Source organism: Triticum urartu, chromosome 3A (assembly GCF_056163025.1).
Source record: "Triticum urartu cultivar PI428250 chromosome 3A, HENAU_Tu73, whole genome shotgun sequence".
NCBI classification, from domain to species: Eukaryota; Viridiplantae; Streptophyta; class Magnoliopsida; order Poales; family Poaceae; genus Triticum; species Triticum urartu.
The window spans coordinates 39838796-39853800 of NC_141875.1; the positions used below are offsets into that span (position 1 = coordinate 39838796).

A 15005-nucleotide genomic window follows, 5' to 3' on the forward strand; every position below is an offset into this window, starting at 1 on the left:
TTTCAAAGGTGAGGCGGATCACCGGATGAAGCCTCGCCACCGTACTGGTGCTGATGTACATGATATGGTCAAGGATTTGAAGGTGGTCTTTGGAAAGGGTCCTGGTGGACAACCTGTTTCGAATGACGCTGACGGACGCGCACCCATGTGGAAGAAGAAATCTATATTTTGGGACCTGCCCTATTGGAAAGACCTAGAGGTCCGCTCCGCAATCGACGTGATGCACGTGACGAAGAATCTTTGTGTGACCCTGCTTGGCTTCTTGGGCGTGTATGGGAAGACAAAAGATACACCTGAGGCACGAGAGGACCAGCAAAGTATGCACGGAAAAGACGGCATACATCAGGGTCATGCAAGCTACGCTCTTACCAAAGAAGAGAAGGAAATCTTTTTTGAATGCCTGCTCAGTATTAAGGTACCGTCTGGCTTCTCGTCGAATATAAAGGGAATAATAAATATGGCAGAGAAAAAAATTCCAGAACCTAAAGTCTCATGACTGCCACGTGATTATGACGCAACTGCTTCCGGTTGCATTGAGGGGGCTTCTACCGGAAAACGTTCGATTAGCCATTGTGAAGCTATGTGCATTTCTCAATGCAATCTCTCATAAGGTAATCGATCCAGAAATCATACCAAGGTTAGAGAATGATTTGGTGCAATGTCTTGTCAGTTTCGAGTTGGTGTTCCCACCATCCTTCTTCAACATCATGACACACGTTCTAGTTCACCTATGCGAAGAGATTAACATTTTGGGTCCTGTATTTCTACACAATATGTTCCCCTTTGAGAGGTTCATGGGAGTCTTAAAGAAATTTGTTCATAACCGTGCTAGGCCAGAAGGAAGCATCTCCAAGGGCCGTCAAAATGAGGAGGTCATTGAGTTTTGTATTGACTTTACTCCTGACCTTAAACCGATTGGTGTTCCTGAATCGCGGCATAAGGGCAGACTGGATGGAAAATGCACGCTAGGAGGGGAACAAATAATATGTATGGACGGACATTCTCTCACTGAAGCACACTACACAGTTCTACAGAATTCCGCCTTGGTGGCTCCGTATATGGATGAACACAAGAATTTGCTATGCTCCAAACACCCGGAGCAGTCTGATGACTGGATTACACGTGAACAAATCAGGAGTTTCGCCAGCTGGTTGCAGACACGTACCATGCATGACACCTCTATTGAAGATGACATGTACTTGCTGTCCCAGTTACCATCTTCGAATATAATGACTTTCAAAGGGTACGAGATAAATGGTAATACATTTTACACGATCGCCCAAGATAAGAAGAGCACCAACCAAAACAGTGGTATCCACTTTGATGCAGAAACCAAGACGGGAAAGGAAACATATTATGGTTATATACAGGACATATGAGAACTTGACTATCGACGTGGTTTGAAGGTCCCTTTGTTTCGGTGCAAATGGGTCAATATGACACGAGGCAGGGTAACGGAAGACCCGCAGTACGGAATGACAACAGTGGATCTCAACAATCTTGCGTATGCAGACGAACCATTCGTCCTAGCCAATGATGTGGCACAGGTTTTTTATGTGAAGGACATGTCTACCAAGCCAAGAAAAAGAAAAGATAAGGAAGCGAATGCATCGTACGATGAGCCAAAGCGGCACATAGTTCTTTCTGGGAAGAGAAACATCGTGGGAGTGGATGACAAGACAGACAAGTCAGAAGATTATGAAAAGTTTGATGAAATTGCTCTATTCACAGTGAATATTGACCTGAGCATCCCGTTAAATGATGAAGATTTTTCATGGTTACGGCGCAAAGGGACACACACGAAGAAAAAGTTTCACACCCAAAGATCTGGGATGTGATCGGCTTCACTATCATCACTTTCTTCTGTGTTTCACACCCAGAAGGGAATCTCTGTAATAGTTAGGGTAGTTAATTATGTGTTTTGGCATTTGAAACACGGAGAAATTTTATGTGCAAACAAATTCTTTCATGCCTTTACTGATTTTTAAAGTTAAGTTATTCACAAACTAGTGATTCACACTAATTTCAAATAATTCAAAATTTAAACTATTCAAATTTGAAAACTACGGGCACCAACAGAAAGTTTGTAATTTTTTGTACCTAAAGCAAAAATATTCACAAAGAAACTCTAAATACACAAAAAAACAACTCAAAAATAAATAAAGCAAAAAAATAAAAAAGCCCGCCTACTAGGCCAGAGCGGCCGGCATACGACTAGAAACCTAACCTGTTGTTGGGCCAGGATGCAGGCCCGCAAAGGCCCAGTAGGCCAACAGGGCAGTACAGAACATGTAGGCCCAGTAGGCCTGCTTTGGAGAGGAGCTCGAGAGAGCTACCGCACGGGGGTTTATAAACCAGTGCGGTTGCCCCTCGGCTAGCGAGGTGGGACTAAACTTGCCGCACCGCACCTGCGCCAGCGCACCCCCTTTAGTACCGGGTCGTGGCACCAACCGGTACTAAAGGGGGGGCCTTTAGTACCGGTTGGAGCCACCACCCGGTACTAAAGGGGGTCGCTTCCCGCCGCTTGGCCTGGCCAAAACAGGCCTTTAGTACCGATTGGTGGCTCCAACCGGTACTAAAGGCCCCCTCCTATATAAACAACACTTACGAAAATTTCAGTTTCTCATCTACTTCTTCTCCTCTGCACCGTCGCCCGCCGCCCCCATACGTCTCCATCCCTCGTCGCCGCCCCCGTCGCCGCCCCGTCCCCGTCGTCGCCGCCCCGTCATCCCCGTCCCCGTCGTCCCCGCCGTCACCGCCGCCCCGTCCCGGCCCATCCCGCGTCGTCCCCGTCCCCATCGTCGCCGCCCCGTACGTCCCCGTCGTCGTCGCCGCCCCGGCCCGTACGTCCCCGTCCCCGTCATCGCCGCCCTGTCCCTGTCCCCGTCGTCGTCATCCCCATCGTCGCCGCGCCCGTCGCCGTCCCCGTCGCCGCCCCCCGTCGCCTCTCGCCTCGCCGGTGAGCGCGCACACACACACATACTTTTTTTGTTTTTTAGTTATACAAATAGTTAGAAATTTTTCTGTTTTTTAGAAATTGTTAGAAATTTTTCTGTTTTTTAGAAATAGTTAGAAATGTTAGAATTGTTAGAATAGTTAGAAATGTTAGAATTGTTAGAAATATCAGAATTGTTAGAAATTTTTTCTGTTTTTTAGTTATAGAAATAGTTATAGAAAAGTTAGAATTGTTAGAAATTTTTCTGTTTTTTAGTTATAGAAATAGTTATAAAAAAGTTAGAAATTTTTCTTTTTTTTAGTTCTAGAAATATTAGAAATGTTGTAGAAATGTTAGTTATATAGAAATGTTAGAAATTTTAGTTATCAAAATCCAATCATTAAAAAAATGTTACTTTTTGCGGGCATATAGCTAGTATTTGTTCTCGACGATGCCCGGCCGGCATCCTCGCCGTCGACCCGTCCGCGACAACGTCCACTGACCCATGTCCGGGACTGGGCTCCGCCGGGCTGGCACTGGGAGGTGCTGCCTGGAGGGGCGTGCCGCTTGATGAGGAACCCGGCCCCGGGTCCCGTCATCAACCCTGATCTCATTTGGTGGCGTTCGCGTGGGCCAGTTTCGGTGCGGAGGGAGCCGGCCCCGCCGGAGGTGGTACGTCGCCGTGTCAGGGAGGAGGACGAGCACGTCCATCGCTACATGGTTGCGTTAGAGGGCGGCAGGTTCTCCAATACCTGGCAGTTTCTTCAGGCATCACTTCAGCTATGATCCTGTGAGGGTTCCTTCTCTTTGGGTGTCCACCGCCCGCGCCGCAGGAATCGTGAGTGTCCTAGATTCTTCTGTAGTATTCGATCTTTATTAGCTACCTAGCCAGTGATGTACTCGATATATAATATTCAAGACAATGTATTCGAGATTATATATTATTCGAGACGATGTATTCGAGATTATATCTATTATTCGAGACGATGTATTCGAGATTATATCTATTATTCGAGACGATGTATTCGAGATTATATCTATTATTCGAGACGATGTATTCGAGATTATATCTATTATTCGAGACGATGTAATTTGAATACTAAATTGTTTTATATTTCTTTTGGCATAGTTAAATAAAAGCTATGGCGGACAATACCGACAGAGAGGGAGAACAGACCGTGTTCGATATAATACGCGGGCCAGATGATGATCAGAATGAAGAAGATTATGACGGCTCCGAATTTCTAAACAACACCGGAGAGGGTGATATGATATTCGATCGCGACGACCGAATTGATGAAGTCATGAACTACGATTATGACAACACCGGAGAGGTATATATTTATATAAGCAGGCATCTGGTGATCATCACATGTTTTAAATGAGTTGAAGATATATTAACGAATCGATCTTTCTTCTTTCAGCCATCCGGATCGAGCAAATCTTCAGGCAACAGGACGAAACGAGGCCCGAACAAAAAGTTGAAGGAGGGCGTAAAGTATAATATCGAGGCAATCAAACCTAATGGCGAACCATTAGCGCCTAAGAAGATTGTGGACAAGTTCGTTCGTCAGTGCAGAGTTCTTGTGAAGGACCAACTCCCGATCTCCCTTCAAGAATGGAGAGAGCCAGCAAAGCCACGTCCAGATCTTACTTTTGTCGACGACAGACAAAAAAGTCTGCTTTGGGATACTCTCATGGAACATTTCACCCTACCAGATCATTTCACAGAAGCATATGTGCAGAAAGTCAAGGACACTGCTCTTAGGAAGATGGCGGTTGCATTCAAGAACCACAAGAATCGTGAATGGGACAAGTACGTCAAGGGAGGAAGGAAGACTCCAGTATTCGAGGGAACACTAGAGAATCAAAGTGCACATTGGGACGATTTCGTGAAATTCAAGGATTCAGAATTATCTAAGGAACAGTCAAGAATAAACAAGGCCAATGCCGCAAAAAAGGATAAGTTCCATAGGCTGGGGCCAGGTGGCTATGCGGTGGGAATGCCTAAGTGGGATAAGTCTGAGAAAGAGATGCTGGATGCAAGTGTCACTCCAGAAACATTGAGCTGGCCCCCCAGGTGCAGGACTTGGTTATATGCGCATGGGGGAGTTGGACCCGAAGACAGGCAAAGTTTCCAAGAAGGCATGTCTGGACGGAGCCGAAGATAAGCTACTTGTTGCAATAGAAGAGGCTCGATCCGGGTTGTTCGAGCCCAAAAGAGAGAACGACGAGCTTACGCGTGCCCTGGGAAATCCTGAACACCCGGGAAGAACACGAGGCATGGGCGCTATTCCGTGGTATAAGGGGTTTTCGGACTGGAATGTCGACTACAGAACCCGTGCGAGAAAGAAGATTGCGGAGGAGAAGAAGAGGAAGATGGAGGAGGAGTAGAGGAATCTCGACTATGAACGCCTTCAAGGCCTAGAATCAGCGCACGCGGACTTGGCAATCAAATTCCAGCGGCATCAGGAGCAGATCGACTCACTTAGCCAGCAAAGGGGGTCTCAGCAGCTGCAGCAGCTAGCGGATGATCCAACATTGGATACCACCGCCCCATCCATGCCGAGAAGCAGCGTGGGTTCCGCCCCGTTTGACGCAATGCTAGATAGATACCCCGTGGATGACATCGCGGAGAACACTAACTGCGAGCCACACTTCAAAATTAAGAACATATCCTTGAAGGTGGCGGACGGCGTTGCTTATACAAATTCCCCCGATGCAACCTTCCATTGCAACCCGATTCCAGCAGGCTATGCTCGTGTCGTGGTTGATGAGGTGGTGGACCAATATTCAGGGCTAGAGCTTGACATTCCTGGAGGTGACGAGAAGCACACACTCGGAGATGCCAAACATCGTATCATCCTATGGAGAAAGGATTGCATCATCTTTCGAAGGCCACCGACACCGCGTCACCCGACTCCTCGTCGAAGTCCGCCACCGAGTCAGCAGAATCCCGCTCCTCCAAGTCCACCAACGCGTGAGGCCACTCCTCCTCCTCCAAGTCCGGCAAAGTGTCAGGCCACTCCTCCTCCAAGTCCGACACAGCGTCAGACGTCCACTCCTCCTCCAAGTACGTTACAACCTCAGGCCACTGCAAGTCCGGCACAGCTTCAGGCCACTCCTCCTCGTCCAACTCAGCCCCGTCAGCCGTCTCCGCCGCCTCAGCAATCGCAGAAGAGACACCCTGCAGCTATGGTGCGTAGCGGTACGAGTCGAGGTCATAGTACAGGAAGTACAGGCGGAGGCAAGCGATATAAATATGGTCCAAACCTCACTACTCCTCTTCCTGAGAGGGCTTACGACAGGACCGAGGAGCAAACCAATGCCATAGTGCGGGCAGAAGTCGACTCTCATTTTGGACCGAAACCGCCACCGCCGCCAAGGGAGAAAGTGCCTGTGGAAGTAGTTGACCACTTCATTCGTATGGCTCAACCACTAGCTCCTAAGCCTGTTGACACAGACTATGAGCGCCACATCAGGAAGTTACATCGACAACGTCTACAGAAGAAGGCGAGCTCGAGCTCGAGCAAACAACAAGCAGCTGTCAAAAAATGCGGGAAAACCGTTGCCCAGCTGGGAGAACAGGCGGTGCAATCGATCCCCCCGCTTGTTGTGCCGCGAACAACACGTGACAGTACGCGCGCCCAATATTATTGTGGGCAAACAGTTTACGTTCCCGAGGTGAGCGATGTGGTAATAACCCAGGAGCATATAATGCAGGCTGAAACTCTCAACATCACTGTTGGACAACTCCTCAAGATCGAGGACATGCCTGTGCTTACAGAGGAGGAAATAAAACGGAAATATGCCCAGGGCCAACCTTTGGTCAAGCCAGAAGAGGTCAAGAAGCTCCCAACGAGAATGTATGAATTGCATCAATGGTACATGGACATTACCGAGAGATCCGATCGAGAGTCCCTCATGGTGCAAGTCAAGAAGGATCATTACTACCATGAGAAACCTGTGACCGTTGAGTATTCTGAACTGTTTCAGTTATACAATCAAGACGCACTCGACAAATCTATCGTCAGTTGCTATTGTCTGTAAGTGATTTTTTTCTGTAATTTAAGTCTCAAGCTAGCTGTAGTAATCCTTTTGATCAATCATTACCTGTAATTATCCTCACTATATTCTTTTCTGTGGTATTATGCAAGATGAAGATGTATGAAATGAGAAAAGGTGGACGCTATGGCATTGGGTTCATTGACCCAAACACCGTTAATGAATACACATGGAAAATAAACAAGCATTATGAAAAGCAGGTAGAGGACAGCATGCTAGAGTTCTTGAAGCGCCTCAAATACAATGAAGATATACTACTTCCTTACAACTTCCAGTGAGTCACACTTTCTTGTACTACAAATTCTCTGTTTTTGCCTACTAGCTAGCTACATGTTTTTGCTTACATATGCCCGCTTAATTAAGACATGCAAACGTGTGTGCATGCAGATTTCACTGGATCTTGTGTATCATTAAAGTTGACGCCGGAAGAGTTCAAATATTGGACTCACTACTCAAAGCAAATAGTGACTATAACATCTTGTTTGGGATAGTCAACAGGTAATTTCAATCATTATTAACTATATATCTCGGCCTATTTAGTTCGTCATTTCATGATATGAACTATTTAATAACCCCTTTATTCATTTTCTTTGTCGGCGGGCAGGGCTTGGGCAAGGTTCATCAGCGTCACGGAAGGCGAATGGAAACGACAGCTGAAATGGTTTCGACCCAAGGTAAGTAATTAAGTAGTACTAGCTAGCTAGCTAGCCGCCATCTCTTTAATTATCATGCTTGATTAATTATTATCTGATCAAATTAAATTCCATTCTCGTAATAAAGGCCTTGAAGCAGGCGCAGGGGACTGATCTGTGTGCATTCTGCGTTTGCGAGAATATTCGCATGATGTCGTCTAAAAGGAGCAGATCTCAAAGACAGGAATGGGTACGCTTGTCAGAACACTATTCACAATTTTTACACCATTATCGATATCTAGTGACACAACTAATACACATGCATATTGATCTCCTTCTTAACAGTTCAAAGAGGTGCAGGACAAGCTCCTAGAAACGGAGCGCGTAGAAGCACTTCAAGCGGAAATAGCGGGATTTTTGCTCGACCAGGTCATAAATCCGAAGGGAGAATACTATTACCCGCTACCACCTCCATCGACCAGGTCATGAACCACTTCCAATTGTTATCGTGCTCCGAAGGCACCAATTAGGCTAATGTCACTGGCTCCGAAGGCAACATGCATATGTAGGAGAAATTGTAAATAGCTATACATGTGTGTATGTGTGAATTAATATGGTGGTTTGTGAGACATTGATGATATATATATGATTGGTTCTACTAGAAATTCTGTTTATATATATATATATATATATATATATATATGCATAACGTGTACAATGTGTATTATCGTAAAATACCAGCAAACGAAAAAGAATGAAAATGGAAAACACAAAATTAAATGAAAAAGAAATCATAAAACCAAAAACCCCCCAAACATTTTAGTACCGGTTGGTGTTACCAACCGGTACTAAAAGGCTCCCGGCCCCCGGAGCTGGCTCGTGCCACGTGGTTGCCTTTTAGCACCGGTTCGTGCTGAACCGGTACTAAAGGGGGGGGGGCTTTAGTGACCACACTTTAGTGCCGGTTATGGAACCGGCACTAAAGGGCCTTACGAACCGGTGCTATTGCCCGGTTCTGCACTAGTGATAACACTCATAATTTTCTTTGTCCAAACATGAAACGCTAATTAAGTTTCTATTACATGAAGGAACATAAAGAACATCTCTAAGTAGAAGATTGAATCCATCAGCTAACTTCAAGGAGATGTCGCCGACAGCTTCAACTTCTGCTTTTATTCCATTGGCTACTTCAATGCCTCCTTCTCTTCTTAGCGTAGTCCGGGTCGAATGGAATCCCTTGCTTTGCCATTAAGGACTTCAGCCAAACAGGGCAGTCTTTCTTGTAATGCCCGGTCTGCTTACAGTGGAGACAAGTGTCTTTGTCCACTGGGAAAGACTGTTGCTGACGATGATGCTAATAGGGAGCTTTTCCTTGTGGCTTTGAAGGAGAACTTTTGTTGTTTTGATTGTAGTTCTTTTTCTTGTGATCCTTCACATAGTTGAGTGTACCACCATGTGAGGCTTTTAGTCTGTCCTCTTCTTGGACACACATTGCAATTGTCTTTTCAATGTCCCATGTTCCAGGTGACATATTATAGTTCACAACAAAAGTTTCAAACTCCTTTGGCAGTGAAGTCATGACCAGGTGGACCAGAAGCTTTGGTTTGATCTCCAGATCCTCATCCATGGGCTTTAGCTTTGCTGCCATATTGCTCATCTTGAGGATGTGCTCTCTTATTCCACCACCTGTGTATTGTTCTGTCACAAGTTGTTTTAACACCTGGGTGGCATATATCTTTGAACTCGGAGGTGCCGTACGTTCGGTACTTGGATCGGTCGGATCGGGAAGACGTACGACTACTTTCTCTACGTTGTGTCAACGTTTCAGTTGCCGGTCTATGAGGGTACGTAGACAACACTCTCTCCTCTCGTTGCTATGCATCACCATAATCTTGCGTGTGCGTATGAATTTTTTTGAAATTACTATGTTCCCCAACAGTGGCATCCGAGCCAGGTTTTATGTGTTGATATTATATGCACGAGTAGAACACAAGTGAGTTGTGGGCGATATAAGTCATACTGCTTACCAGCACCTCAACAACCAGCGGCCGTTGTTCCGTGGCTCCATTCCGGACCACCTTCCGGTGTTGAATCGTAACCGAGAGAGCGGGCATTTCCTTATCTGAAAGGACTACTTTGATACAACAAACCCGTTGTTCAAACATCACAAATTTCACCGCCGGTTCCGTATGAGTAGGCATGTTTTCAATCGTATTAGAGAGGGAGTGGTCGGCTATAATGACTACTTTAAGTGCAAAGAAGATGCCGTAGGTAAGATTGGTTTCTCCTCTTATCACGGGCAGGCGGTCAGAGCTTCGCATGTGCGTGGTGGCGCTGCCGATCGATGATCTTGCAACAAAAGGGCAAGATGTGATGCATTCGTGATCCCTGCCAGTGAGCCCTGCTCCCATACGAACAGAGTATACAACGTGGGCAGACAGAGATTCCATTTTTTTTCATTTCAAAAACCAAAACCCTGCTCCACCACACAAAGAAGTGCAAATCATCTGCAAATTAGCGAGTCATTAACGGGTGAAGGAGCACCCTACAAATCCATCCATACCGAGGTTTTCCATCATAAAATCATACTACTAGTACTGGGGTGGGGTTCATGTGCATCTAGGACGAAAACAGTAGCAAAGGCGATCATGATTAGCTAGCTAGGTTAGCCAGCGAGGCGGGGCTAATTCACGCTAGCTTAGTGAGACAAAGGCGCAGATGAAGCTCGCAGTCGCCGGACTCTCCTCCGTGGCCGTGCAGCATGTTGGGGCTGACATGGGCGTGGAGCCAGCCCTGGTCCATGTCCACGACGCCGGGGACGGAGCAGCTCGCCACCGTCGCCTTCAGCCTGAAGCTGCACCCCAGCGGCTGGCGCGGGGGCGCCGGAGGGCCGTCCACCCAGAGCACGCCCGTGTACAGAGGCTTGGCGTCCGCGTCCGCGTTGGCGTTGCCCCTGACGCACACGACGGTGACGGCGCGGCGGCCGCCCGGGTCCCTGCCGGCGCCCACGGCCAGGAGGAACACGCGGCCGTCCTCCGCGACCAGCAGGCGGCGCTGGTCCTCCTCCTCCGACGCCGGCACGACGAACGGGTGGGGCACCTCGTACTTGATCTTCTCCACGGGCCACGCGTGCGCGCCGGACGGCGACGCGAGGTGGCGCACGAGCTTGGCCGGCGAGCCCACGAAGCGGCAGTCGAAGCAGTAGCAGGGCGCGTGCTTGCAGCTGGCCTTGTGGTCGGCGGCTGAGTGGTAGGGGATGTCGTCCATGGCGCAGCCGTGTCCCTTGTAGAGGCACGGCACCTTGTAGGCGTCGACCACGCCGTCCATGAAGCGGGAGCGGGTGTAGGATACCTCGCGCCCGCATGGACCGCAGTGCTTGTTCGCGCCGCCGCCGTCGACACTGTTGCCGCCGCAGGCCTGGCACACGAAATGCTCGTTCTCGCACTGCAAACCACAAGTCGATGTACGCATGATTCAACCTTCATTCTCCTTCCACAGATAATTCTAGCTACTAGTAGCTCAAATGTAGGAGTCGGAGCATGTGAGTACCCTGAATACTGGAGGCTTGAGGGGGCAAAGACAGGCGGCGCAGTGAAACGACTTCTTGGGCAAGGCCAAGATGGCGAGCTCCACATCTTCCGTCGCCCCGGCTGCCATTGCCGCATCTTCTTGTTCGGCCACTTCGTCTTCCGGCTTCACCACGCGGACTGGCTTCACAGTAGCCACTGGACCGGTCGGCTCCAGATCCACCACCATGGCAGCTGAACTGGGGGCGGCCGGCGACGGCGGCATGGCGGCCACTGGACTGGTCACCACGACCGTGGCGGCTGGCGTAGTCATGTCTCCCTCCACCATGGCCGCTGGACCGGGGGCGGCCGGTGCCGGCGGCATGACGGCCAGAGGACTGGTCACGGCCACCGTGGGGGCTGGCTTTGCCATAGCAACGGGGCTGGGCGCCGCCGGTGCCGATGGTGCCACGGTAGCCACCGGACTGTAGGATAGCGCCAGGACGCTGGACTTCTTGCCGCCGCTCCCCTCCGCGTTCCGTGGCCTCTTCTTGTGCTGCTGCTGCTCCCCCATAGAGATCGACCGGTGCACCACCTGAAATTTTGACCGGCCGGAGAGGAGATCAGAATCAGATCACAACTAGTATTTGAGAGAGAGAAGGAGAGAGAGAGAGTTACTGGAAGAACCGAAGAACAAAGCTGTGGTGGGTGGGGTTGCTCTGCTTGGACCAATGGACAATGGTCTGAAGTGAAGGTGAAGTGTTCATTGTCTCCTTGGTACAGCCAACAACCATATCTTCTGCTGCTGCCTTTTCTTTTTCTTTTTTTCTTTGAGTTGATCTGCTGCAACTGACGAATTTCCTAGAGATTTTGGCGTGTTCTGTCTATACTCTAACTCTCAAGTTTTTTTGCCTATGGAAATTGTTTGATTTTGTAGACTAAGTCTATTTTTGCAAGTTGTTCTTCAACATGATTCTATTAAGTTTAACGTCTTAAATTGTCACACTGGTCCAATTTTTCATGAAAAATTATGCATCTTTTCTATAGTGCGACGGAACAACTTGTATTACACACCTTCTATTTCAGAGTTTCTCATAATTTAACAATACCATGGCACTCAATTCCTACATTCTTCATATTCATGTGTTTCCTGATATATTAACAACCAAAATAGGCCCCGCCTCTCCAAGGCATCATGCAAATTTAACCGTTACAAAATGTAATGTAGATTTTGAAAGTAGTTAACATTCATAGATTGCCACTCAAAAGCCAATGAAGTTTCGTTACAAAATTTGCACAACTCGATTATTCATTAGGAACGACATAGTACCATAAAAACACGTATTCTTCCCCGAACCTTTTGCATTGATGCCACGTTTTTGTGTGTCCCCGTTCACTCATTTCAGTCTGTATATAGTTCATATTAAAACATTCAAAACATTATACATTTTTGAATTGGAGGGAGTACCATCTAAAATCCGAATTCTACTTTATATTCCATGTATGTATTCATTCCACGGTTGTTAGCTGAAACCTCACCACCAAACTCTTGCACAAAAGAAAAAGGTCACGAACAGATAATAACTCCCAGACACTCTCAAGCTAGCATTTCGATAGCTCATATAAAGGACAACTACTTACTACGTGACATATCACATATGGCCCATTTAATTTTCTTTTAAAGGCAATTGGCTTCTTGCTGTGTTTGGTGCAGAAGTTTTTTTAATGCAGTATAGACGCAAGCGCTCGTATACATGCGCATACACTCACCCCTATGAACGCACACACGCACACCCTATCCCTATGAGCACCTCCGATAGACCGAGCCGGCATATTATCTTGAAATTTATGAAGTCACCGTAGGCACCTCGTCATCGACGAGAACGTCTCCTCCCACTGAATACGCATCACCGGAAATTCTGAAATAAATCCAGAAATAAATGCGAGCACCAGGATTTGAACCCTGATGGGTTGGGAATACCACAATCCCTCTAACCATTCAACCACAGATTGGTTCGCTTTTGGTGCAAAAGGTTTGGCAGTCCTACTGGCTATAGTAGTACTACACTAGCGTGGCGTGTCAAGCTCTAGGCACTGTAGCTAGTAGCATTGTCCTATAAGTTTGTACAACACCGTTCTCTGAGCCAACATGAAATCCCCACTCGAGTGTTTGACAGGAGATCCACAAGCACGCCCTCCTCCGTTTGTCCAGGATTGAAGAAAGATTCCGAAATTTAAAAACCGGGGAAAACTTGAGCCCCTATATTTGTTCTTGCGTTGTGTATATATGGATTTGTCTTATTTTTGTTTTCAGTTGTTCTTGCGTCTACCTTATCATGCTTTTTAATCATTATTATGAACATTGTCAAGCATCATTTGATCTATTATTATATATTGTCGGAGTGAGTGGAATACGTCGGTACCCAGCTCATAGATTGAACAAAGACGACAAAGCCTTATTATCCGGCATTTCTAAGAAAACTAAATACGTTTGCAATGAGAAGAAGACTATTCGATCATGACCCACATCGATCGTCGCTCCTCTTGGGGGTAGTCCTGGCCAGCCGTCGCCACCCTCGGCCTCATCTCCTTCCCTCACTGATCGTGGAGGACGCCCACGGATAAAAGCCCGCGCGGCATCGGCGGCAACATGGCCGTCCTCACGCGGGAAGCCGTTGGAGTCGTGGTAGACCTGCCGCCGGATCTGGCCTCCTAAGCAAGGGTCTAGTGTATGCATGATTTTATATGGGTGGGCAACGATGCTCACCCATATACGGTCGTGGTAGACCTGTTGCCGGATATGGCGTGCATCCTTGATGGTGCACGCCTCCTCGATGGCGGCGCGCGGTGAAGGCCCTGTATCTTCCTGATATTTGCATGTGTGGCTCTGCATGACAGTGGTGGTGAGCCTCTCGGGTGCATTGCATCGGATGGAGACGGGTCAGTGTAGCGGCAAACGCTAATCTGGTGCAACAAAAGCCGTAGAAATTTCGTTTAGATTTTCGTAGCATGTTGGAATTATTAGAGTATATAGGAATATCTGTGTATTTGATAGACTATGACTTGTAATCATCTCTTGCCTGAGAGGCTTTTTGCCGTCCAAGCCTTGTATTCTATATAAACCGTCCGGGAGGCTCAATACAACCACCACCGCATTACGCCAATTCTTCCATTCTAATCCTCTTACATGGTATCAGCCTAACCCCGATCCAAACCTTGGCCGCTGCATTCGCGCCGTGCCATTCCCGGGGCGGTTGATCTCTATGATCGTCATGGGGGCGCACTGCCCTTCTAGGGTTGATTGGGGGGTTTTCTCTCTTGCCAATTGATTGATCGGTGTTCTTTTTTGGTTCTCCAGTATAGACCGGTTTGCGCTGCCCGTCGTCGTTCGCCGAATAGCGCGCCTGCTCGTCGCCGTTCGTCGGATAGGGCGCCTGTACGCCATCGACATCTTCATCATCTCTGACTGGATCGATTGCCACAAGGCGCCTTGGCTTCATGCATGACACGCATCAGATGCGCTGGTACGGCGGCCGCTCGCGGGGTCCTTTGCTGGCCTGTCGTCCCCGCCTTGAGCCCGCGACCACCCGGGCGCCTCACGCGGGCTTGATTTACTGCTTGAGTATCTGCGTTGGCCCATCCATGCGCACCACGTGGCCGCGTCCAGTGCATGGGATGTGCATGTTTGTTGCTTGTGCAGGGCCTGTGTTGACTGCTCGTATATGCATGCTGCGCCCAGCACGGGCTGGAGGTTATTCTTGTTTGTTTCGGCGCTGTGTATATGTGGATTTGTCTTCATTTTTTATTTTTGTTGTTCTGGCATCTCTCCTTTGTTTGCTGTGTTCCATACATCTGATCTTGCATATT

General features: G+C 48.0%; 1 protein-coding gene and 1 pseudogene across 1 annotated transcript; both read right to left on the reverse strand.

Annotated features, from left to right (window-relative positions):
- Positions 1-8786: 8786 nt before the first annotated feature.
- Positions 8787-9303, reverse strand: LOC147978306 (uncharacterized; annotated as a pseudogene).
- An 832-nt stretch (positions 9304-10135) lies between these two features.
- On the reverse strand, positions 10136-11923 carry LOC125547831 (uncharacterized). The gene is made up of 3 exons (XM_048711590.2): positions 11817-11923; positions 11182-11733; positions 10136-11076 (listed from the first exon to the last, which is right to left on the reverse strand). The coding sequence occupies exons 2-3, from the start codon at positions 11710-11712 to the stop codon at positions 10321-10323; spliced, it is 1287 nt and encodes a 428-aa protein (XP_048567547.2). The 5' UTR covers positions 11713-11733; positions 11817-11923; the 3' UTR covers positions 10136-10320.
- Positions 11924-15005: the final 3082 nt, after the last annotated feature.